The sequence below is a fragment of the Convolutriloba macropyga genome, chromosome 13 (genome assembly GCF_964194025.1).
Source record: "Convolutriloba macropyga chromosome 13, txConMacr16.3, whole genome shotgun sequence".
NCBI classification, from domain to species: Eukaryota; Metazoa; Xenacoelomorpha; order Acoela; family Convolutidae; genus Convolutriloba; species Convolutriloba macropyga.
The window spans coordinates 16,662,390-16,690,229 of record NC_134480.1 but is presented as its reverse complement, the minus strand read 5'-3'; the positions used below and the strand labels follow the sequence as shown (position 1 = coordinate 16,690,229).

The 27,840-nt window shown below is 32.4% G+C and overlaps 2 protein-coding genes across 4 annotated transcripts in view; one reads left to right on the top strand and one right to left on the bottom strand.

The window, feature by feature from the left end:
• Positions 1 to 18,365, top strand: part of LOC142351530 (uncharacterized) — a 60,261-nt gene extending 41,896 nt beyond the window's left edge. The window contains exon 4 of the mRNA XM_075403601.1: positions 17,953 to 18,365. Within this exon, the coding sequence (XP_075259716.1) occupies positions 17,953 to 18,079 (127 nt within the window). The 3' untranslated portion in view covers positions 18,080 to 18,365. The remainder of the gene's footprint in view (positions 1 to 17,952) is intronic.
• Positions 1 to 27,840, bottom strand: part of LOC142351537 (sialin-like) — a 438,741-nt gene that overhangs the window by 151,854 nt on the left and 259,047 nt on the right. The window lies entirely within an intron of this gene.

Sequence of the window (27,840 nt, the reverse complement as noted above, 5' to 3'; positions counted from 1 at the left end):
ACCTTTCCATAATGGTTTAGTTATAATATTGAATAATAGATAACCATAATTAATTAGTATTATGATCCTATTCTGCTTACCATACGAGTAAAGACTAATATACGTAAAGTATTCAGTTTTATGTATATCTGTTATTGAATTTGACTCAGATGTAATAAAAGTTGCATATCTGTCTTGCCAAAAAGCTTAGAAAAGAAACAAACAATTTCAGAAGATAAGTTCCTGCAAAAAACGTGCTTTACTTCCTTTTTCTGAAAAAATATTTTATAATGGCAAGATGAAACAATATCTATCTTTTTAAATTTTGCTCTCATATCGACAGTCAAGCTGATGGAATTCTCCATCTTGATTTGTTTTTACAAAAATTCCAAACATCAATTTTCACAATTTGACATTTCCCCAAAAGTATAAGTGAGACAATTTTGCTCGAATATTTGAATCATATAAAACAGTCTGTTTATCAGTATAGGAGCTTTGATTTTCTCCACAAAATATTACTACTTAGGTTTGTTTTGTCCTCAACATTAAAATTGCCGTAAAAGTTTCTGCTGGAAACTATTAATTGGAATCCATCCAATATCTATTTCAAGATTTTTTTTTGGATTTTTACCATACAAGGAAGTTCTTTAAATAAACTGAGAATAAAATTCAGTACTATGATACAGTGCCTTGTTGGAGGTCTCATGGTTAATGCAAAATAGAGGTAAGTTTAAAGTTTTTACAATAATATTTGGAAATTGATAAATTGATTTTGAAAAAAATGATTTCGATAAATAACTGAATTGAGGCAACCTAACCATTTTTGAAGTAAATTTATGTTTATTTTTCTCAATGTAGTTTATGCTTTTCGGTTATAGCTCATTCTAAAACTATTTTTGTTCTTGCTGGCATATTGAGACCTGACATAATCTTTTATTTACATTTTTTTTCTGTTCTATCAGAAATCCTGTTACTCTATTTGAGCTCATAATACGTAGGGGCTACAGAAAATGATGTTATTTCTTGCAAGTGGAAATAATGTGACCTACTTATCTATAAATCAATGCAGTTCTAATTGTTCTCCGTTAACCTCCGTTGATGTCAAAACTGAGTCATATTTAGTTTTGAAAACTAACGTTTCTCCATAAAACGTCTCTGCCAGAATTTCTCACCACACTTCTATGAAGTTGTCCAATGCTCAAAGGTTTGCACATAGTGTGCGCACTAATTCTTGCACTAAACTGTTGTTGACGACGTTAGCGTTCACCTACCACCTGTCCATCAGCTGTTGGTTATCAATTTTTTCCAGCCTATGTAGTAGAATTAGTTCACTGTTTCATGACTTATTGCCCCGTCCATTGAAAAACAACCATTTTCTGATGTTTAAAAATTTTGCTCGATTCTATTGCTTCTGACGTTTGAAGTTGTAACAACTCTTTTTTATCTATTCGGAGAAAGAATGATAAAGTCTATGTTTTAAACCACACTTGGGGCCGAGGCCTCATCGTTCAGTTGAACCAAAAAGTTCCCTAAGAGAATTCGAGAATTCGATTGCAATTCAGCTTAAAAAAGATGCTTCTTGTTTCTCTTCTTCAACCCTGCTTGTCTGGACAATAAATCACATACTGTCATTTTCTTCACTCGTTGTCAGATTGCTTTTTCTGTAAACCCAACATCTGTCGTACACTAGTTTGTTATTTACATTTCCCAAATTTGTTTATCTTCTCACTGTCGCTTTACCAAAAACTGGATTTGATCCCGGCCTGCTGACTTTCATCCCTGCTTGCTACAAACTTGGACGCCTCCGAAAATGTGACCCTGGAACCCTCGCGAAGCTCGTCAAATACTTCCAAAAAAAGAAAAAAAAGGAGCTTGTTCTCAATGTTTTAGTCCACGCATTCTTCCACCTTCGTACCAAGCACTGAAAAAGCGAGAGGAAAAAACCGAAAAGGAGAAACCGGCTTGGTTCGTAGTGCCAGGGTAAACGCTGGTCTGGATTCCTGCACTCAATCTCCATTAAAAATCTCAAACCTCATTCGTCAACTCAAAGTAAAAGTCAAGGCAGCCAATGAACCAATCAGAAACAAGGAGACATGAAAACATTTCAACAGAAAACCCATTGGCGCTTATCGGGATCTTCAAACGTTTCGTCGGAAAATTTTGTTTCAAAGAGAGGCATATGTTACCAAATTTGGCTAATTCGATGAATTATTCGCTAATTCAATGCTTTCTAACGTTCAGTTGTTTTATATAGAATATATATAAGGCTGTCTTCTTTGCCATCACTGAACGCGAATGCCAGCTGATATACGTTTTTTTTTAACAATTAACTCTTTGATTTGTATTTCGACACGACCATGGTCGAGACAGGATGGCTAACTTACAAGAACTTACAAGTCAGATCTCTAACTTGTAAGAACTTAAGTCTGATGGTTATCTTGTAAGTTTCTTCCAAACTTCAGCATAAATTATAGACAAAGCAATTACAGATCGGCTCTAATAACTAGTAAGTTACAGATGTGCATGGACAGTTGAGTTATCAGATATATTTAGTTAAGAGACCACTTTTGTCATGTACTTCTGTAAACTAATTTTGGATCTTTTTCGTTTGTGTCCCCCCGTAAGTTATTCACCCCCAGTTACAGAGCATGTGTCATTACATAGTAATTCATTATGTAAAAATATAGCCCGTGCGTCTCGGGGTGCAAATAATATGCACTCACTAAGCGGGGGGGGGGGGGGGGGCAAACTGAAAACTAGTTTTAATGACTTCGGTTAGTTGAACATTAACACAAAAATGCTGTCGCCATCGCAAAGTTAGCAAAACTTTGAGGCGAATCTGTCTTGTCGAATAACTTCCTTCTCCTCCTAGTGTCATTAATAGTTTTTGAGGATCTTTGCCGTTTGTACCCTCCGTGCGTTATGCACCCCCTGTTACGTGCCATTACCTAGTAAATTATTATGTAAAAATATAGCACATGCGTCTGTGGGATGCGAATAACATGCGCCCACTAAGCTGGGGGGCACAAACGGAAAATATCCGTTTGTTATCAACTTCTATTCCGATAACAAAAGTAGCATCAATTAAGCTGCTGTTCTTCTGATCAGACTGAAAAAAGTTGGTACAATTTTCGGGTCTTTCCCATTATAGCCCCCCATGAAATTATAGCCCCCATTATGGTATAATTACCATGATTGGGGGGGTTGCGATAGGTTATCTGACCACTAAGCTGGAGGGGGGCTATAATGGGAAAGACCCCAATTTTCTCGCCTTCCGACATACAACAATCGGGAGAAGAAAATTACAGAGTTTTGTTGTCTAATCACAAACAGTAATGTTCCGCCATTGTTTGTAGCCTCTCTAGCAATCAGTTAACAACTTGTTTCTGAAACAATATTATCGTAAACAAAGTTGATCAAAATGTAGTGTGGATTGCTGCGTGCATTGACACGAAATCTGGTTGAGGTCCCAGATAGACAACTGGTATATCCATATGAAAACAAGAAGACTCGGTAATGTGCGATCGCACATAAGGTTCCGACCCCGCTGATCCACAGTTTTGGCATAATTGTCTACCAAATGAGGAACAGATGGAAAAACACAAAAAATTCAAGTATTTTTCAAAAAAAAACTGGTGTATGAACGAAAAGATAGCCTCCAAAGCAAGTCACTCAGTGGAGTAAAAAAAATGATGCACCAGATTGATGACATAAGCCAATATTAAGAAAGCGAGTTAAGACGAACAGAAAAATCAAACAACAACAACAAACATTAATTACATCAAAAAATTTATATTCGTTTTAGAAAACAAAATTTAATGACAAAGTTAAAATAGCGTAAGAAAAAACTGAAACTAAACAAAATAACTTTTATTCACCAGAAAAGATACGGGACCAGTCCATAGTAGGGCTCGGTAACAATTAGACAATAAAGAACAAAAAAAGTAAATTTGAAGAGTTCGCTTATTATTTTTAAAAGCAATTAATTTCGAAGTACTGAAAACCATTAGAAATCAACTAAAAAATCCCGTAGGATTACAACTAACCGTGTTCCTAAAGATGGGAATTAAGAACTGTGGGTATTCGATTTTTATGCGGTTGCAAAAAGAACAACAAATAGACAACAAACAAGAAATCAGTTAAATTTTGCCAAAAAATTCTTTTGAAGCGGTAAAGCCATATTTTGGCCCACAAAATATATTCGATTGCACCTTCTTCAAACACCAATAAGGTATTATGTGTCCTCTCATTGATGAAACCAGGAAACAGCAAGACAAAAAACAAAAAAAAAACAAAATTAAATAATACTTGTTTTTTTTCGAAAAAAAAATATTTCCGAAGACAGAAAGCCATTAATTACAAAATGAAACAATTAAATAAGTTCGTTTATGCTTCTAAAGGAAGCCCCTCAGACCTGCAATAATCCAGAATATATCTTACTTCTACAAAAAGAACGTATAATATGTGATAAAGTGATAATTTAGTTTACTTTTTTTTTTTGTAAAAAACCCGTGTCGATAACGAATTCTGTAAAAAATTAGATTATGCGACACCAATCTTTTTGACACCTTCATTTGACAACAATATTGTCATCTTTGGCTTGTTATTATCGGTAAATAACAGACAAGAAAAAGGAAGAAAATTGCGAAGTTAAAAAGTGATCTTCTTATTTTGTGAAACAATTGTTTTCAAAGTCATGAAAGCCATCAGCTATCTACTAGTATCAGAATATCGGCCAATCTATTCTTCCATGAAAAACCAAAGCAACCGGATCATTGTACAGGAAATTTTATACGACTTAAAGGACAAAGTAAAAACGACAGATAAAGACAAAATTAAAAAACTCTTTTAAATTCTTTGAGAAAGTGTTGTCGAAGCCCTTAAAACCAGAATCTATATCCTTAGATTTTAACATTATCTATTTTGCCGGATTTTGAACCCCAGTAATTTGATATATGAACGGTCAATAACGTGATAATGTGACAAAACTAGAAAATGTAAAAAATGGGCAAATAAGCGAAAATAAAAATGAGAAATCTAGTAGTATCAAAATCAGAAAACCATAACTTAAGGTGTAAAACCGGAAAAAATATCGAATTGAAATTTATTAGAAAGAAGAAGCATTCTTTCATTGCTGACACTAAGCTACAAGTTGACCATGGAGAGTTATATGGAGAAATATGGAGGAAAAGTTCAATAAGCCATAATTTATTTAAAAATCAAATAATTTTAAAAGTCTAAACGAATAATAAGCTTTCAAATAATAAACTAGATACAATAATTTGGAGCTACTTAGGAAGCGAATTGGACCGATCAAAAGTGAGTTTTGAATTGAAATGTTCTGTTATTTAATTAATATATAAAAAAAGATCGATTTTTTATAATAAAAGAAGACCGATTGATTACAATCCGAATTATTTTTGGATTGTAACAGTCCAAGATTGGTTCAAAACTAGCTTCGCTAATGCTATTTGTCCATTAAGAAGACTTAGTTTTTCGAAAGTCAGAAAAAACGGCCAATTTTTAATTTCGGAGCTCTCGCAACGGAAGTTGAAGTAGAAATAGCCCCCATTTGAGCCTATAAAGATTGTGTTAGTGGTGTATGGGTTTGTACTTCCTGCAAATTTGATCAAAATGGACTAAATGAACTTATTTCGTGCTGTTTTTGATGAAAAGTCCGAATTTTGAAATACTTAGCTAGAATTTTGTACACAAAAATAAAATTAAAGCAGCAGACAAAATTTGTATTTAAAAACAAAATCAAAAACGCTTTCTTCAAAAAATTTAACAAATTCTTGCAAAATCATCAATTATCATTTTTAGTCAAAAATTCCGGAAAATGTGAATAAAATCAACGGAATTCACTCTATTTTTTCAAACGTTTATACCTTGATAACTCCCTGTAAGAAACGAAAATAAAAAATGTCTTTTTAATTCCATATGCTACACTGGGCAAGTTTTCTAATGATACCAATCTCAACTCTACGATGAATATATCGATCGGCCAAAATTGTCTGAACAAAAAAAACCATTTGAGTATATAGTTCCTCCCCCCTCTAGGGGTGTCGGAACAATTAACGCAAAATAGGCGCCTTGTTTTTAAAACTAAAGTTTGATATAAATTAATTTAGACAATAAAAGTACAAGCTTAAAGAATCCAAAACGAATTGATTATTGTTTTAAAACGCAGAAAATTTATGGAATGTCTCCTCTATACAGTACGCAAAGGAATTTGTAGAAATTAAATACATTATTAGAAAAGCGTCGGATTTGTTTCTTAAGAAACGAACCGGAATTCAAGCGCGTATATAGTAACTAGGGTTTCTCCAACTCAAGGGGGTCGATTATTGACTGTTTTATTGAAAAAGAAGGACAAAAGTTTAGAGCAAAAATTTTTAAGAAAAATTTCTCAACCTTAACATTTTTAATTGCTCGCGAACAAAAATTGGAAAAGTATTGAAAACAAGTTGGTCTTTTATATGCAAGAAATTGGCGTCAGTCTTGTGTGCGTTTGAGCGACTTTTTTGTTTTGCGTGATATAAATTTCTTTTTCATTTACAAATACCAGTAGTTGAATTCAAGTGGCGGCACTTCACTACCAAAAAATTAAATGAAAAGCGCACCAAATTTGGCGTTTCTTTCAGTTTCACTTGAAATTCTATTAGTGGTCATAGCGATTTATAATAGAACTTAATTTAAGGACTTTATTTTGCACACTTCTTAGAGAATTTAATTACTCTTTTCCCCCGCCCCGACTCAAGAAGACTGCAATAGATTTGAGCTCCAACTAGTTGTTCGGGGGCAATTCTTCCGACGTTAGTGGGTTATGTATGTTACCGCAAGCTCCAAAACTGACCAGAATAAAATGAGTCTTTATTTGATTTCGGTGAAATGAAAAGAATTCCAAAGACGCATTCGAAAATTTTAGCATAAAAACTCTTGAATTATTTTTTCTGTTAAAAAAACTACTTTTCATTAAAAGAGTATTGAAATCAGAAAAATTTATTTCTATTCGAATTAAGTTGTACTGACAATTTTCGATAGCTTCCAGTAATGACTTGCTCGAGAATTTAGGATGAGTAATTTTTGAAGCAAATATCGCAGTCGTATATCTCTTTTCTGGCAAAATTTTTGAATGACTGTGTTGACGTTTACAGGGACTTAATCATGATTGACATCTTGATTATTGCGTGATATAAAAAGATCTCTTGTTTGCAATTTTAAACATTTAAATTTAATTGTCGACAGTTTGCATCTAAACTTTGTATGCAAATTGAAAAAGCTCTCCAAAATTTGTTCAACATTCTTATTTAAATTTTACTACTGTCCTATATAAGCCCTAATAGCATAATTGGTTGTCCCTTAGACTCTCAGTGAGCTACCTTTTTTCCACAATAGGGGAAGCAGTTTAAAATAGTATCGAGCCCCCGTCAGTAGTTTGAGATGAATTCGTCTGACATTGGTCTGTTATATTTATTAGTATGGTGACGAAATTTTAGAAAAAAAATTAGTTGTTTTCGGTTGCATTACTCAAATCAGATGACTCGCTATTTTTAAATGCAGAAGAGTCTAGACTGCTGTACCAAGGAAGCAAAAATTAAAATTACCGTCGCCCGTCCCGTTTAATGAGCTTTGCTATAATCAATAGGGGTTGGTATGAAAGCATATTTTAGCAAAATTGGGAAGTTGCTGGACAATATGGCGTCTTTTTTCACAAACCGTTTTGTTTCTATTCAACTGCGCTCTGCACCATTAAACCCATTAAAGGAAGAATTCTTGATTCTAAATAGTAAAATTTTTCACTTAAATTTTTATTGAAATATAACGCATTTCCAAAATCAAAATTACACGGCATTGTTCCAAACCGCATTGTTCCATGGCACAGTATTGTTCCAAACGGCAAAATTACAGTTGATAATGGAGCATGCTACATATTTACTCAAAAAGGACAACTGAATATTTTCAACTGAAGATTATTTCTATCCATGTATCGGCATCCTTTATAGATTGAATTTTTCAAGATATAATTGTCCGAAACTTTGCTTCAACGTGTCCATTTTTAGAATTCAAACGTCAACAGTTCAATTGATTTTACGAAACAATGAAAAATTGATAAAAGTCATCTAAATTGTATGGAAAAATTCTTTAATATCTTCTCAGTCTGTGGCATTCTTTAATATCTTCTCTAGTCCCATCACGTGGCCAATGTCCGAAAAATAGAGTGTATACGCGATTTTGTCTGGCCTTTTTCACGACCCATGTTATAAGATTATAGTTGTAAGCGGGTGTGGGAAGCGGGCAACACTAGGCTAATTTAGTTCACCTTTGCGTAATACTATCCCTCTCTCACGGATACAGCATCTGATTACCAAAATGAAAAAAAGCTTAATTAGTGATTGATTCCAGAAATTTCCTTTTCGATACTAATTTTGGATTAAGGAGATAATTAGTGGTCTTGAATCTACCCATAGCACTGCTCACAAGTCCTTGAATCTTATTCAAGCAATAAGTAATAAAGTTCGGAAAATGAAGTTCCACGCTAATTACCTGCTAAAAATGATTTTGTTTCTACAAAACGCAAACTTTAATGAATTTTTTTTTCGGACCTTAGCTACGTAAAACCTCTTCAATTATTGCAAACAATTATTTCCTTAGTGGATCCTAATAACAATTTAACTGAAACGGGAATTACCAATAGTAAAGATAATAATGCGCATTGGTTGTAAAAATTTCTTTATCTTCCTTCACAAGATATCTCGCTCACGAGATGAGATATCAATAAGATCAACTAGATAAATTAAAAGGGTTTTGGAATATCTGCAATCAGTCAAATTTAAGCTACGTTTTCATAATTGGCAAATTAAGTTGGGTAATGGGAGTCTTATTTAACTGTTGTTGTTATTTTGCTTCATTTCCTTTAGCCATTGTCCGCAAAAAAATTTGGCTTTCCTTTTTTTTTTAAATTTTGGAAAAAGTTTTGATGCCGAACAAAAACGGCATCATGCTGTCAAAAGGAATTGCAATCCACAGTGTTTCATTATCATTAAAACTTTTAGAAGAATTCCAAAGAGATGTCTTGCATGAGACAATTACTTTACGGTAGTTATTAATTTACCAAGCTATAAAAAGCAGACATTGAGAAGATAAAGTTCGTTATATTCTAAGCAACGTTTGCTAGCTGTGATTTTGATGGACTCAATTTGAAATCAGACAAAAAATATAATTAAAAACGTAGTGACCTGAAGACTTTCCAATGTCTACTTAAAATTTCTTTAAACTTCATCCAAGAGACCGCTGAGGTGCTAAATGATTTTGTTGATCAAAACCAGTAATGAAGTTAGAGAAAACATAAGATACGTGTGAAAAATAACTCCTATCAATAGAATGAGTAGTATTGCAATAAGTTTAAAGCAAATCAGTTTAATCAGCAGAATGGCCAATCTTGATGTGCAAAACAAGAGTTTTTTCCGGACGTTTTTAAGTTTCGGGTTAAACACTGATGAAAAACTGGATTCAAGAGGTTTTTCAAAATGACTCGTGTTCTGTAAAAATTATGTGATCTCAGTAATATTCGAAAAAAGGAATAGAGGAACCCTGCGATCTGAAATTAGTTCTGTCAACCAATTTCGATATTTTTTTAACAGAAATTATATATTTTTTGGGGTTCTTCCGTCGAACATCACTTTTGCGGATAGTTTAAAACCAGTAGACTTGATCTAAAGTGTCAAAACTTACGTCCCGGGTAATACAAGAGTAGTAGCTAAAACAAAAGCATAGAAAATGTATTAGTCAGTTTTGGAACTTTTCCGATTTTTAACATTACACAGAAGATTAGAATTATGTAAGTAGATTGGTGTTTTACAAAAGATGTTTTGTTTGCGTTCAACTGAATCTTTTTTCCGTTTTTTTTATAAAGAAGTTTTTGACGGACAATGAGGAGAAACTAAGTTTGGGAAAATTTTTATGTAATACGTACTTTTTCTTCCTAAATTGATGAAGAAAAAACATTTTATTGTAAAGTATAAAATTGTAGAGATATCAATTTTTCAATTTGAAAATCCAAAATGAAAAACACTAATTGAAAAAAGAAAAAAATAAGAAAAAACTTAAATCTATGTACCGTGTCGAATTTGTTTAAAGATTAAAGTTAACAGCAATTTGTTAAAATTAGCAGATGAAACATTGGACAAGAAATTTTTAATGTCAATCAATTTGAAGCAATGAGCATCAATTTTGCGAATAAATTAAAATTAAATAGAGTTGATATAAAAAATCGAAATTTACATCCCAGATGTTTAAAGACTGGTAGCGAAGAACGAAACTTATGTTAGATAATTTATTTTTTTAATGACACTCTAATTTAAATTTTGCACCGTTACATGCAAAACAATTAGTGCTCAAGTAGCTTAACAAATCTAGTATATTTTTTTTCTCAATTTGCTGATGTGGTCAGGTTTGGAACGCTTTTGTAACTTTTAAAAATGCACTTTGGTTGAAAAAAGAATTGATGAGTAAAAGTATTGGAAATTTTGACACAGATCATTGATGTTAGTCACATTATTTCATATGATCTTGATGTTTATAATTCTCAAATTGATGAAAAACGTAAATATTTTTCTTTATCAGCATTCATTTTTGTCTTTCGGTGTGTGCTTTGTATATTACAATTGGTTTTTTCAATTTTCACACGAATAAATTGCTTATTTTTTTCAAAAAATTCAAAAACTGTTTAAAATCTTATCTTTGTATAAAAAATATGGGACACAAAAACTAACTCAATTAAAAAAAATGTTTCTTGTTAGTATCTAAAGTTGTGTATCAACAAAAAACAGATATTAGATAATTGTTGCAATTAATTGCTGCCCAGAACAAAACTGCAAAACTGAAAAGAGCGAAACAAAATTTTTAACCTTTTGTAAAGTGACAAATAGAACTGCTAGAGCAACCGAAATAATTTTTCGCAAAAAATATGGGGAATTTTTTTCCGATGAAAACCCTAAGATTCAACTAGTTTTCAAAAAACAGATTATTGAATTTTGGTCACCATGGTATTTTTTTTTTATTAAAGTCAAATTACAAATAAATAGCAAATTAATTTACTTTAGTGGTAGGCATTGCTCTATCTCGTGAAGTATCCGGCCGGCACTGAAGTTTTTGTTGAAAAGCATAACTGCCAACTCATTCCTTTGCAGAGCTCGTCATTGGAATCACTTCAAAGCATCAAATTTTCATTTCTGTCCTAGAAGACTTTGGATTTTTTTATACTTTTTTCACCTGGTTTCAACTGTAATTACGCACTCAGCAAATTTAGCAAATTTATATTTATTCGTCATTGAATGTGAACGCAGCTCAAAATTTGAAGAACATCCAAAAGAGCAACCCATTTGAAGAGCAACCAAAATTCAATGAAAAATATTTCGAATTTTTTCTATTGCAACAATAAAAACCCTCTGAATAAACTTGTTTCCAGAAACCAAATTAATGAACTAGAGCAATTTGGTCACCATTGTGCCTTTTTATTAGAGTAAAATCATTATTAGACAGTAGCTCCTCAAACGAGTTTTAATTTTTGTTTTCTTGAGTGTTTGGCAATGAACAATAAGTCTTGTACATTATCCAGAGTTCACTGGGCGTTATTGTTGGCAACCTGAATTGCCATCTATCATTTTGAAAAATAACTTGAGGCAAAGATTTTGAGGCTTTGTTTCTAATGTAAACTACTGCTATTAGCTGAATTGGTGGAATAAGTAACTACAAACAAACAAGCAGCAACATATTTTCGGTTGATCAATCATCATAATTTGTAAAGTGTCGACAATAGATGATACAAACATACATAAGCAGTAAAAATCTGGGCCACAAAATCCTAACAATGAATCTTTAATTGAAAAAGAGTTACCCTGTTATAGTCATGAGTGGAATTATGGCTGTTTGTTGAGACCCTCTGTCGTAGGAAAGAAGGCATGTGTGAGCAGTACAGTTCACATAAATTAAAATGACAACAAAACCGGGTATAAAACAAGATTTTTAACTGAAACACTTTTTGTCTTGTACTCCCAAGCCATCCGTAATTATAAGGCAAAAAATATATTTCCTCAAATTAAAACATTTCAGAAAACTTGACATCAAAATTTTCGTCTAACGGAGCCGAGAGACCTAAAATTCACAGACCAGCAGTAAATTAACTCCCAAAAACAACAATTTGTATCGTTTTTTGGACAGATCTTCATAAGAAGCATAGCATCCCTTAAAATATTGATATATTTGACTTATTATGCTAAGTAGAAAGATATTCAGAATAAAGGAAATCATAACAGTCACTCAAAGTCTGTTTGCTTTTTAAAAAAATTACATCAAAATAGTCAAAATAGGGCCAACTACAATCTAAACTAAACAAATTAGTTTTTATTGCACTAGAAAAAACATGGGACCAATTCTTGATGAGACTCAGTAACAAGTAGACAAAATGATCAAAAACGGCACAAATAAAAAGATACGTTTAAGTTCATTTGAAAACAAATAATTGTAATAACATGAAAACCATATGTCAAATGAACTTTTAATAGATTTATGATCATTCTGATCTGAATATGAAGAGAATTAGACATGTCTCTAACCAGAATAAGTAAGTCTACCACTACAAACGACAAAATCAGACGACAGACCAAATAAATTCCATTTTCCAAAAATTTTTTTTGCATGAAAACGTAGTTGAGGCCGTTTCAACCGTAATCTATTCCGCAAAAACTAAAAAAAAATCAATTGAGCACCAATTGGTCACCAAGAATTATTGATATATGTGACCCCTGAGAAGACGGACAATGAAACAAGTATAAAAAATCATTTTCTTTTAATGTACCATTAATTAATTTCAAAGTCATACAAATATTAGCTATCAATTGAAATCATAAAACAGGTTCAATCAACACTCTAGGGAAAAATATTGAAAAGCTTTCTATCATTATCCAAAGTTTGTTGTACGTCAACGAAAAGAAGTACAAAAACACAAAAAAAATGTCAAATTAATTTTTTGCCAAAAAGGTGTACCGAAGCCGTTAACAAAAAAACAGTAAAAATGTTCAATTGTCTCTTTCTTAAATCAAAAATGTGATTTTTAGTCTGCAGTTAATGTGACAACAGATAGTGCATAAAGAACAGCGAAGTGCAAATTTAAAAAATAAGTTGCATTTTTTTTAGAGAAATTGATTCCAAAGACACGAAAAAATTTAGCTACCAACTGAAATCAGTAGAATTTTCCCTTGTTAACCCATAGAAAACAGTTATGACCCGCAGATTCCAAAAATTATTATACGACTACAAAAAGAATAAAAGAGACAGAAATCAAAAATTAATTTATAAATTCCGAAAACCGGTTTAGAAGCCGTTAAATCAATATGCAAAGCACTTAAAATGTCTTCAATTTTGGGAAAATCATTGATTTGATATGAGACCTGTTTTTAATTAGTCTAGGCAGCAAGTGGACATAGTTATAGAAAATTTGCATATTTAAAAAATTCGTAGATATATTTTTTTAAATCATTTGATTTCATTGTTAAAAAAATCTTAGCAACAAACTAAAAATAGAAAAAAAATTTTTCTGCACACCCGTACAAAAAGGTTAAGATCTTTATTTGAATAGATATTATCATTGCACTAAAATAAGAGCGACAAAGGAAGACAAAGGAAACCATATGTCAAATGAATTTTTGAACAAAATTTATTACCGTTCTTATCTCAATATGAAGACAATTAGACATGTCTCTGCCCAGAATAAGTAAGTCTACCATTACAAACGACAACATCAGACGACAACCCAAAAAAACTCCATTTTCCAAAAAATATTTTTGCAAGAAACCGTTGTTGAAGCCGTTTAAACCATAATCTGTTCCGCAAAAACTAAGATAAAATCAATTGAGCACCAATTGGTCAACAACAATGATTGATATATGTGACCCCTGAAAAGCGGGACAATGCAACAGGTACAAAGATTTTTTAACTGAAACACTTTTTGTCTTGTACTCCCAAGCCATCCGTAATTATAAGGCAAAAAATATATTTCCTCAAATTAAAACATTTCAGAAAACTTGACATCAAAATTTCCGTCTAACGGAGCCGAGAGACCTAAAATTCACAGACCAGCAGTAAATTAACTCCCAAATCAACAATTTGTATCGTTTTTTGGAGAGATATTCATAAGAAGCATAGCATCCCTTAATATACTGATATATTTGACTTTTTACACTAAGTAGCAAGATATTCAGAATAAAGGAAATCATAACAATCATTCACGTATCGTGAATAGGAAAAATCTGGTCGATGAATAAGAAAAAACTTCAAACTTAAGTCACTTAGAAAGGTAAGTAACGCCACATTAGTGGGACCATGAGAGCAGCCATTATCAAAACTAGGAGACAAGACGAAAAAAATAAATAGCAACAATAAACATTTACATACAAACTTCAATGTCTGTTTGCTTTTCAAAAAAATTACATTAAAATAGTCAAAATAGGGCCAACTACAACCTAAACTAAACAAATTAGTTTGTATTGCACTAGAAAAAATCATGGGACCAATTCTTGATGAGACTCAGTGACAAGTAGACAAAATGATCAAAATTGGCAGAAATAAAAAGATACGTTTAAGTTCATTTGAAAACAAATAATTGTAATAACATGAAAACCATATGTCAAATGAACTTTTAATAGATTTATGATCATTCTGATCTGAATATGAAGAGAACTAGACATGTCTCTACCCAGAATAAGTAAGTCTACCATTACAAACGACAAAATCAGACGACAAACCAGAAAAATTCCAATTTCCAAAAAATGTTTTTGCATGAAAACGTAGTTGAGGCCGGTTAAACCATAATCTATTCCGCAAAAACTAAGAAAAAATCAATTGAGCACCAATTGGTTACCAAGAATGATTGATATATGTGACCCCTGAGAAGCGGGACAATGCAACAAGTATAAAAAATCATTTTGTTTTAATGTACCAACAATTATATTCAAAGTCATACAAACATTAGCTATCAATTGAAATCATAAAACAGGTTCAATCAAAACTCTAGGGAAAATTATTGAAAAGCATTCTATCATTATCCAAAATTTGTTGTACGTCAACAAAAAGAAGTACAAAAACACAAAAATAATTTCAAATTAATTTTTTGCCAAAAAGGTGTATCGAAGCCGTTAACAAAAAAACAGTAAAAATGTTCAATTGTCTCTTTGTTAAATCAAAAATGTGATTTTTAGTCTACAGTTAATGTGACAACAGATAGTGCAAAAAGAACAGCGAAGTGCAAATTTAAAAAACAAGTCGAATTTTTTTTAGAGAAATTGATTCCAAAAACACGAAAAAATTTAGCTACCAACTGAAATCAGTAGACTTTTCCCTTGTTCGCCCATAGAAAACAGTTATGACCCGCAGATTCCAAAAATTATCAAACGACTAAAAAAAGAACAAAAAAAAGACAGAAATCAAAAATTAATTTATAAATTCCGAAAACCGGTTTAGAAGCCGTTTAAGCAATATGCAAAGCTTTTAAGATGTGTTTAATTTTGGGAAAATCATTGATTTGACATGAGACCTGTATTTAATCAGACTAGGCAGCAAGTGGACAAAGTTATAGAAAATTTGCATATTTTAAAAAATTCGTAGATAAATTTTTTTAAATCATTTGATTTCAATGTTAAAAAAATCTTAGCGACAAACTAAAAAGAGAAAAAAATTTTTCTGCACATCCGTAGAAAAATGTTAAGATCTTTATTTGAATAGATATTATCATTGCACTAAAATAAGGGCGGCAAAGGAAGACAAAGTCAAAATAATTTTTATTATTATTCAAAAAACCAGTATCGAAGACGCTAAAGCAACAAGCAATGGACTAAAAACTTTCGATATACTCAATTTTGTTTTTCTTGATAACCAATGGTTTCATATGAGACCTGTAATTAATAAGACAAGGAAGCAAGCGGAGAAAAAGTACAAAAAGTTTAATTATAAAAATTGGGTCAAAACATTCTGTCGTCTATCATCAAAAGAATTGATCTCAAAGTCAAAAAAGTCTTTAGCTATCAAATAAAATCAGTAAATGGCTGCTGTTTTACATCAACAGTAAGCCGTTAAAACATCCAATTATCCAGAATTGAAGCCATGACTGCAAAAAAACGACGAAAATGACCGAAACAAAAAACTCTATTAATTTCTGCTAGAAGATAGAGTCGAAATAATAATATGTTCACTGAAATACTGAAGTGATCAATTGTTCTCCCATTTTAAACACCAATGATTTGATGTCTGAGCTGACAAGAAAAAAAAACAATAAACTCAAAGACGAGGAAATTTTTCAAAAATCCACAATTTCGTGAAAATTCGTTGTATAAAAGAAGAAAAACCATTACTTATGACGCAAAACCGTAAAAAATAAAATTGAATACAAAAGAAAAACGATGCGACCTGCCTTTTTTGATTTTAGGCTTCAAGTTTGCCAATGAAAGAAAAAAGTTTTTATGCTCAACATTCCATTATTCATTTTGAAAATATGTGTTGGACCTGTCTTTAGTACGCTTTGATTTGAATTGTTCTTTTCTGTAATAAAACGTAAAAAAAGCTAAAAAAATAAAATGTTTTTTAAAAAATTGACTGATTACAAATAGATTGTTTCGGGCTGTCAAAGAACAGCTGTTAAACCGAAACGAGCCTTGCTATTGCCGTTCATTCGTTAACAACTCGTTGTTGTTCCAATTTTTATGGATATGGATAATTTGACTAAAAACTCAGTATACGAAAAAAATTGCATTTTGCATTACTATTGAGTAAAATTAACAAAAAATGGACATAATTTTATTTCATGAACACTCTTATGGATTGCGAAAGGAAAATTTGCATTCTTTGAAGTTAACGAAGATTGTGTCAGCAGTTTTTAGGCGCGTTAACCAAGTAAAATTAAACAAAGTGGATTAAAATAATTATTTCGTTGATTTTTGATGGAAAAACACTATTTTTTGAAAAATTCAGCAGCAATTTCAGCCAAAATTAGGATAAAACAGTCAAAAAAACTGTCTTCTGTTTTTAGAGGTAAATCCAAGAGCACTATTTTTTACAAATTTTAACATAGTTTTTTTGGCAAAATTGGCGGAAAATTGTGTAAAATTACGGAAGGAAACTAACCAAAGCGACAAAAATCTATCAAATGTTCACAAATTTAAACCTCGATAACTCCATGGAAAAACTAAATTAAAAAAATCTATTTAGTTACATATTCTGCTCTGAGTAGGCTCTCTTATGATACCAATCACAACCCTCTCTAATCAGTATATCGATCGGTCAAAATTGATTGAACAAAAAATAACGCGTTTGAGTATAACACGTTTTTTGTCCGCATTGACCTTATCGATGAAAAAAAATTACGGTGTTTGTTTACAATAATTTTTTATTCACTTTGATCAAGACGTAACTTGAATGATTTCATTAGATGTAATTTTACTACGCCAAATACATAGGTGGTAATTTCAAAAGAAATATAGCGTTTTGATCTTTAAGAACTGAGAACAGATATTGATCTTTAAACTTTCTAGTTCAACTCGGTTAGATAAGTCAATCGATCTCGCAAAAACGAGAGAGTTTGTTTTGCAAGACAATGGGAAAATTTTGATTGTTATCTTGAAAGGTTTGCGCAAAAGAGACGATTCTTGTAAGGTTCTTGAAATAAATATGGTTATCATGGAAAATTTGTGCCGAAAAAGGCCTGATATGAACATGTAAATTCTTACAAAAAGTCGTTGGACTAAATATGGACTAATGACCAGCTTTCATTCTCATTGCCAAGTTAAAAAGTGAGTTAGTTAAATTAAATTAAAGTGCATTTTTTACGGTATAGGTGATACGTGTTTCTTCACTCTCTAAACCAAAATGGGCCAGAAATTTAGTATTACCTAACTCAAAAAGTTTTATTTTGTTTTGTTTCAGACTAACACAAACAATGCGTCACATTGGGAAACTAATGAGAAAACGAACTGGAAACACTGGAAACCAGCAGCAAAGTGTGGGCGAACGAGCGAGTGAAGCGAAACCCGCTTGGTTTGCGGTCGGATGAATCTATTTCAGCAAAAATCACGAAGCCAAATAATTCAACTAATCAGAATTTGACAGTCAAGTCAACATAATTAGAAATTGACAAAACTTTTGCGTAGTCTCTATCTGTGAAAAGATACAGTGGAAATGGGAACAAGATCAAGCATCCCTCAAATAGCACGAACTATGGCTCAATTTTAATTGATAATTGGTGTTTGCTAGTCTCTTATAAATTGTCTCCAGTCAATGTCCTGTAAAGGTTAACTGTCAATAAAGGATTGCATTGTTAATTGAAGCTTCGCTTGTAAGCTCAGCAGTTTTTACTATTCGCTGCAACAAAATTTATTCGTGGGGACAGCTGCTTCACAGATTGAGGTGTCCGGACCGATGTTGCCTCTGATCAGACCATCTTCGAGCGCACACCTGTGTATCGTGCGTCTAAATGTATGATCTGTAAAAGCCGTCGGCCGCTTTTTAGTGTTGAGAATAGTCCGGAACGTGTCTGATCAGAGGTTACGGTTACGTCGGTCAGAGGTTTGTCTAATCAGAGGTTGCTTAGAGCGCACTTTCAGCGCACCTGAGTTTTGAGAGCACGATAGCCTGATCAGAGGTCACTTCTGTCGGGGAAAGGTTAGTCAGATTTCAGCTTGGTCTGGTTTGACTAGGAAGCTCGTTCATGTAGGCAGACTTTATTATGACGCTCGTCCATGTAATCAAAAACACGCTTTACCCCCCCCCCCCCCTGTGCGTTTTTAATTGTCTGATCATTAACGCACACCTCGACCTGGGTGGTCTGATCAGAGGAAACTGTCGTCTGGACCTCAACCTTGGTTACCCCCCTTCCCCTGTTTACATAAACACTATCAACAAACTAATGCATAATTTGCATATTGCCGAATATGAGGTACGAATGTCCAATACAATTCAATTAGTTTTCACATATAAATAATCGATGTTTTGTTTTCGTCAATTAGAAGTATACTTTTGCTGTATTCGCAAGGCAACTTTTTTATGCAACCTGGCATGTCTGGTATGCCCAGAATTCCTCAAATACAGGTCGATCAAAGAACACTCACAGGTCGCCATTTCTTAATGGTACAATAAGCACATGATATTCATACAAATAATGATTTGCTGGCGCGGCCTTCATTCGACTTCGAAGAAATCGCAATTGATCTTTATATGTTATAAAATAAACCATATAAGATTCTTATAAAAATGAGAATATAAAATAAAATGAGAATAAAATATCGGCAAAATCATACATTACATTTCTATGATATATCAATCATATCATAAACGATCGTTATATGATATCAAATCAATCATTATATGATATCAAAGGTGTATTACATATTCCTTAATGATGACAAAGAAAACAAAAAAAATTTATATTTTGGCAACGCAATCATATCTGATCCTTTTATGATCTCAACAAAACCATATATGATCTTCAAACGATATCAATGTATCTGATCCTCAAATGATATCAAAAAACCATACATGATCTTAATGTGATGCGCAAAGTAAATATTAAATGATTATTATTTAATATCAAAAGAACCATAGATGATTCTCAAATGATGTCAAGCACAACATTATTGATTCTTATCTGAAATAAAGGAATCAAACAGGATCCTTATGTGATAACAAAGAACGCATGCATGATCTTTATTTCATATCAAGGAAAAAAACCATGATCTCTATATGAGATCAAATGAATCATACATGATCTTCATAGGATACCACATCAGTGATACACGAGTCTTATATGATATCAAAGAGATCACGCAAATTTTTTATATAATCCAGCCAATCAGGCTTGATCCTCAAATAGTATCAATATAACATTCAGGATACTCAAAAAGTATTCATGGAAACATGCATGATCCTGGAATGGTATGAATGGGATCACACATGATTCCAAAACTGATATATAAAAAAGTTAATCAAGGTTCTTATTTGATCTCAAAGAAACCGAAAATGATCTATGTATAATATCAAAAAAATCAAACACGATCCCTAATTGATATTTATATGGTAACAAAGAAATCAGAAATGATCATTACGTGATATCAGAAAAATTGAATAAGATCCTTATTTGACATTTAAAAAAACACACAAATTGACTTTACATGACGTCACAGAAATCAAACATGATCCTTGAAGGGCATCAGATGTGCCATATATGATAATTAAATTGTGTCAAAACAATCGAAAATGATATTAACGTGATGTAAAAAAATATGCAAGCTCTTTAATTTGCATCAAAAAATCATGCATGATCCTTCTGTGGTATAAAAGAGATCACGTATAACCAATATAATATGTCAAATCAGTCATTAATGTTCATTAGAGGAATCAATTAAATGGAACATTTTGATTAAATTGTATCAAAGAAACCATGCTTGATCTTTAAATAGTAAGAAAGAATTCATAAAAGATACTTGCATGATATTCAAAAAATCAAAGATCTTTGAAAGTATAAACGGAAATCCTACATGTTCCTTAAACAAAATAAAAAAGTTATTGATTGTTATTATTTGGGAACAAAAAAATCATAATTGATTTTTGCATGATATCAGTAAATCAAATAAAATACGTATTAGATATTAAAAAATCAAATTTATCATTATATGATATCGAAGACATCATAATTGATCATTAAATGATGTCTAAAGAAACATACATGATCCTTTCATGCTATCAAAGAAACCCTAAATGATCTTAACGATACGAAAAACATCATAAATGATCCCTAAAGAATATGAAAAAAAACAATAAAGATTTTTGAATGATGTCATGGAAAATACATATGATTCATAATTGCTAGCAAAAAACCTAATCTGATGTCTTGAATATGATGGCAAGGGAATCATATCAGATCTCTGTAAGATATCAAAAAACCAAGAATTTTATTCTGATAGCAACTGAATTATATTTGGTCTTTTAATGATATCGGAAAAATAATATTCTCAGTTCTGTTTGAAGGAATCATACATGATGTTGATACGAAATCAAAGAAAACGTTATCTTTCTTCACTCGATATCAAAAAAATCACACTTGATCATTAGATCATTTCGAAGAAATCATTAGGTATCCCTTTCAACGAAATAATAACCTATCCCTGTCTGATTGCAAGGAAGTCATACCTATATGTTAATTTATATCCAAGGAAAAATGATATCAGAGACAAAATAATTGACCATATAAACGCTTTGCTCTTAAATGTCATCGAAATATAGAACCACCTATCCAATGTGTTTTTTCTCATTGGTGGGGCTTTCAAAGAGAAAATACTTCTAATAGGTGGTTTCTTGAGGCAATATTCCAGTAAATAACAGTGAACAATGATCTGTTTTAAAATTATTGTTCTATTTTAAAGTTGACTGGTCACGGAATTAATTATTTTTGAAGTTGATTGGTCACGGATTGAATTAAATCTTATTCAGTCCGTGAACAGTCAACTTTAAAAAATTATTTTAAAGTTGACTGGTCACGGAATTAATTAAATCTTTTTCATGATTAAAGTTTTTTGCCTTGAATAACTTTTTTCAAGCAAAAAGCAAGTCACTCTACAAGAAACTTGTAAAAAATACTTATACAACCTTAACAAAAAAACAAAACGTAAGAAATAAATGTTCAATAACATCTGTTTTTATGTTGTTTTTGGTGCTCTTACAAGATGAATTTGCATTTAGATTTTGTAGGGTATTTCTGTTTTATAATGCTAATATACCGGCGAGAATGTTTCAAAAGTGTTCCGCTTACATGACTTTTGGAGAAATTATCTTCCATTTAAGGGGTTCATTCGAAAATTATTTCAAAAGATCAAAATCAAAATTCGTTTTTTTTAATTCGGAATTAAAGTCCAGGACTTAGCGTTAATAAATTTGGAGATTTTAGTTAGCTATTTCAACGTTTGAATTGGGCATAAACAATTATCGGCAATTGAGGAATGTGCAAACTATTTTTGAACGGAGACTATAAGAATTTAAGAGTAAAAAAGTAATTTAAGATTAAAAAGCAAGGTTGACTAAAGCTAATTGCGAGCTGAGTTTAAAACTGGTTAATGAATTAGATGCTTTGCTAATTTTTGTATTTTTGTGAGCTACCTCATCAGAAAAGCACTAAAAATTGAGTGATTTTCCTGTAAAAAATATTCTGTAGGATTAGCTCACTTTGTAACGCACTTGGTAACGAAAATTCTGTGAAATCGGTTGCGCTTGCACGGAAAGAAGGTTAGAGCAGGCAAAAGAATTTAAATTAAGGTGCGAAGAGTTTAGGGTGAACGACTCAGTTTTTGGTTCAACTCGAAGCGATAATTTTTATATTCCGGAGTTCAGCACTGGAGAAGATGTTGAAGCATTTTCAAATTGTATCTTTTTTTGATTCCGTCATTTTATTTATTTATGTGCAGAAAAATGTCTAATCGAGGTGGGGGAGGCAATTTTCTGAAAAACGTCATATTCTTTCAATACATTGTTTTATGAAATAGATTTGGAGAATTTTGACATCGAAATTCATGACTGCCATTGAAATGGACGCTTCTTTTCTTACTTTAAATTAAACTACACATTTTGTAGAGCCTGGCGGATATAGAGCAAACATTCAGTATGAACTCAACCGGATGGAAAATTTCATTATCGTTTATTTAACTATGTAAACTGATATCTTTGGACAAAAATATTGCGCTAAATAATTGCTCAACTTCGTTAACTTTGAAAAACAATTTAGTAAAGCTATATCTCTGGCATTTTTAGTGATGTACTCATAGAGCATAAAGTAAAATTGCAGAACTGATGATTAGGTAACAGAAAAACCAATTATTACTCGCATATAATTTTTATAAATCATTCTGAGCGCAAATCTTGTAAATGTTTTTAACTGCAATTGCTTTCAGCAAGAATGAGCAGTTGGTAGTGAAACAAGTGAAAGAATTGTGTCAGGGGCTTTTTCTACAGAATTCAAGAAAATTTGAAACTTGTGGGTTAAATCTTCGAGATAAGAAAACGCTTTAAAAGTCTGTCAGCCAATTCGTGTTCGGGTCGAAGTACATTTCGGAATGCGAAAACATGTGGATAATGAATAGAGTTCGAGATTTTAGCTAGCTAAACCTGAGTGTCAGCCTATTTTTCAAACGTGCCAGTACAGTAAAAACATCGTAACGGACTACAATTGTGATTTAACAAAATAACTCATCTGCTAATTTGTGATTGTGCGTAGACGGTGAATATTATTACGTCGCCAATCCTACAATTTGAGCAAACATATTTGCTTACTAATGTCACCATTGTCCCTCCTTTCATGTTTTAAGATTAAGAGTAATAGAGTTTCGCGGACAACAGTGACAGTGACAGTGGTGAAACCACGGCAAATTTAATCAAAATTGAGAATATTTGCTATTGATGTCCGCGATTACGGAATTTGATGACACGCGAGAACGAAGGAAAAATTTTCGTCAATATTGTCCGTCAAATTTGCAGTACTAAAATAAGCCCTAAGATAGCTACTTTCTGTGCCAAGCTTCCAAAACTGATTAAAAGAAAAAAAAGTGGGTTACAATTCTTATTATCAAAATTCAGCGAGGTGTAATAATAATAATTTTAAACCATCGAAGTTTTGGACATAAATTAACAGTTCAAAATTTAGCTTAGAATATGTTGAACTTAAAGTGGGGGATATTTATTCGTTTAAACCGTCAGGGCTTCTGAAACTGATTAAAGAAGAAAAGGTGGGATAAAATTGGTACTTCTTATCAAAATGAAGTGAGGAGTAATTATAATTTTAATCCATCAAAGTTGTGAATGTAAATTAATGGTTAAGGTGCGGCAATGACGATACCCTTGCCCACAAACTGCGGTCATTGATGACATAAAAACGTTATTTTTCTGAGATCAGTGAGAGAATTTTGTAAGGATTGTCCGCAACTTTATTTTCACTGTTTATTTCACAATTTAACCATATTTTTTCCAGGCAAGAATGGGTAAAAAAATGTTGTCACTCTTGTTTGCAATCGCGGACTCAACTGAATTTGTAGGATTGGCAACGCAATGATGTACATTTTGAGCTGTTTTTGAGGAAGCGCCAGAAAGTTTTATTCAATGTTTCAATTTCGTCGAATTTTTGAGAAAACGCAAATGTTTGTTTGGTATAAGATCTGCTATTAAAAATATACTGAGTTTGATTTTGTTCAGAATATAAATAATCTGGTTCGAGAACCTGCTATGCATAGACGCTTTGCTTAAATCAAGCACAATAATTTAGGCTATGAGTCTCTGTTTAATTAACTGCACCTAATTTGTCAGCGAAAATAGATTCAAAACAGACGGTTTCGAACGTTCCCTCTGCCGTCACGTAAATTTTTCCTCTTATAGATCTAGAAAAGGGAAGAAACATTTTCATCCATTATTGACAAGTTTTTATACCTCTTCCTCTCTCTGATGAATATCAGAGAGCATATTTTCAAAGATAGAAACGCCGAAAACTAATTTAAAAAGGTGCAAAAGAAATTTTACATTTCAACGTATTGTTTTTTTGAATAGAAAAATGCTAGTAAAAAGAAAAATGCTCCGATTTTTTGAAAAAAACTGATGCGCACTACTCATTGAGTCCGAACAAAACAAAAGGCATGTTCTTTTTTTAATTTTTTTTGAAGATTGTGGCATTTAAATTTAGTGATAATTCCAAATTGGATCAAATCGATGTCCTCATGCTAAAATAATAAAAATTTAACTTTTTGTCAACATTCTACTCAAGATCATTTACCAAAGTTTGCTGGTTTTATAACGATGCAATTTCAGATGTCAAATTGGTCAAAGCGATGCTTTGAGATTCAAGGAATCTTATTTTTGCTTATCAAACCTCATTTTATGTTTTTAATTTTTTAAAAAAAATTATGGCCGAAAAAAGACTGTTGTGCTGAATAGATCAAAATTGAACACATATGAACACATGGAATTAATAGTTCTATATTGCGTCATCATAATTGATGCGATCATGTTAACTTCGCTTTTTATGTTCTGTCCTCGAAAGAGTTGTGGCGGAAGACACTCTTTGTCAGAAGCAACGTATAAAAATGTCCTTCGACTTGTACATCATAACACAAAAACAGACTTCAAAGGAAGTAATCACTCTAGTTAGGCATGATTGAAGCTACTATTTGTTACAGTTTGTTCCCGGAACCAACGTTGGCATTTTTACTCCGCACACATCCCTTTGTTATTACCATGTTGCAAAGTGAATCAGGCGCTGGATAAGGTGCTCATTTGGATCGTCTGCAAATTTCTTGAACTTTATGGCCCTTAAGAGGAAAACAAGGAAATTTTGAACGAAATCTTGCCTATGATACTCTAGTTCGCGACTCGAAAAAATACTGACTAATCGCTCTGTGTTTCGTGTGAATTTGGCCCTAATAAAATTTTTGTTCAAAGAAAAGTCAATTCTGAGCTCAAGTCTAAAAATTAACTAACCAACAAGGATCAAGAAGATAATAATGATTCCTGAAAAAGTTCTGAAATTATGGTTGTTGTTGTGTAAATTTCTATTTTTTTGCATTGTTTCTTCAGAGAAGTTAAAGTACAGCCAGCAACCACGATTTCATAATTCATTAAATAAATTCTTTTCATTTTTTCGATCACTGTTGGATAGGAGAAAAGTTTTGAGCCAGCTAGGAGATCCTATCTGAGCAACGGGCTTTCTGCACCATAGCTTGGGACCTCATAAAATTGAATTTATTTCTCCTCACTTGCAAACCGACAAACGAATTATTTAACGTTTCTAGTTTTCTGAGCGCAGTTAGACTTAAGCTCTGGGTCAAATATTTGGAAAAGTTGCCATTGATGATGCACGGAAGTAAGCTTTGTCATCAATAGGTGCATGTCTGGCGTTTACATCAGACCATATAAGGAACAAGTTAACGGGACACTTGATGGCTCGACATTGGCATCAAGTATTTTTGGTTGTTCGAATCAGCGATCAAGGCTTCAAGCTAGCTAGTCACGCAATTACAGCTCTGCTTCAAAATAGTTTAACACGTCGCAAAAATATACACAAAAAAAATTAAAATACGTTTGATTGAAAAGACCTCCTAGCTGTCTCAGAAAAACGATACTAGTATTTCCTGGTCTGTCCATTGTGGTCTTTTGATTATCTGCACTGTCAATTCCGGTGTTAAGAATTTAAAACTTTCTGACAAGTACTGACTTGGCTTAGAAGTTTATAACTGGAAGAGATAGTGCCCCCTTTTGTAACAATGGCTTTTTGTTCAGCTAATCTCCAGAAACAAACTTAATTAATCTCTTAAAATAGAAATATGCTCGTTGATTCCATGAATTTTACGTGAGTCTTTTGCTCTCATCATGAAAACTAAGTAGAGGCGATACACTTGAATGTTAGCGAACTGTCTGTATTTCGTAGTTGTTGTTAGTTCGGCTTACATGTCAGAGTACACCACCTAAGATGCCGAGGCTTTGCCCTAAAGAGTAGAGTTGTTCTAATGGTAGATTTTTGTTTTACTACTCGCAGTTGAAGATTTGAAAGGTGTTTCCCAGATTTTAGGAAAGTGAATTCTACTCAAAATATGCTCTCGGACAGAACAAAAAGCCATTCTAGGGCACTCACTACTTCGTTTTGCAAGTTAGCTCACACTCTAATTAAAATTCAGGTAAATTTACCTGAAAAAGCACCTGAATTCACCTGTATCGTTCAGGCAAATTTTTCCCACCTGACCTACACTTGAACTTACCCGAAATTTACTTGAAAGTTTGAGGCGTCACTGTCTGAATTTCTACCTGAACTTGCCTGAAAATCACATGCAAAATACACCTGAGAATTTCAGGTAGTTTTTCTGGTTCAGGTATTTTTACCTGAATTTCACCTGAAAATTTCAGGTTTTTAATTTTTCAGGCGAATTTCTGGTAAAAACAGCTGAACCAGAAAAACGACCTGAATTTTTTGGGTGCATTTTTAGGTGATTTTCAAGCAAGTTCATGTAGAACCTCAGCCAAATTCATGTAGAACTTCAGCCAATGAAGCCTCCAATTTTCAGGCAAATTTCAGGTAAGTTCGAGCGTAGGTGGGGTAAAAAATTTGCCTGAACGATACAGGATAATTCAGGCGTTCTTTCTGGTAAATTTAACTGAATTTTATTTAGAGTGTGAGCTAATCTGAAAAACGAATCAGTGAGTGCCCTGGAATGGCTTTTTGGTCCATCCGAGAGCATAATTGTGAGTAGAAATTACTTTCTTAATATCTGGGAAACACATTCCAACTCTTCAACTGCGAATAGTAAAACAATAATCTTCACTTAGAACAACTCTACTTTTTAGGCGAAAGCCTCGACCTCTTAGATGAATTACTCTGACATCTAAGCTGAGCAAACAACATTTACAAAATATAGAAAGTTCGCTAAAATTCAAGTGCATCGCCTCTACTTAGATTTTATGATGAGAGCAAAAGACTCAGGAAAAGTCAAGGATTCAACAAGCATATTTCCGTTTTATTAGATTGATTAAGATTGTTTCTGGCGATAAGCTGAACAGAAAGCCATTGTTAAAAAAGGGACACTATCTCTTCTGGTTAAAATATTCCAATTCAAGTCAGTTTTTGTCGGAAACTTTTGAATTCTAAGGCGTGAAAAGACAGTGCACATAAACAAAAAAAAATACAATGGACAGATCAAGAAATACTGGTTTTGTTCTTCTGAGACAGCTAAGAATTCTTCTAAATCAAACGTGTTTCATTTTCAACGTGTATATACTTGCGACGTGTTAAATTATTTT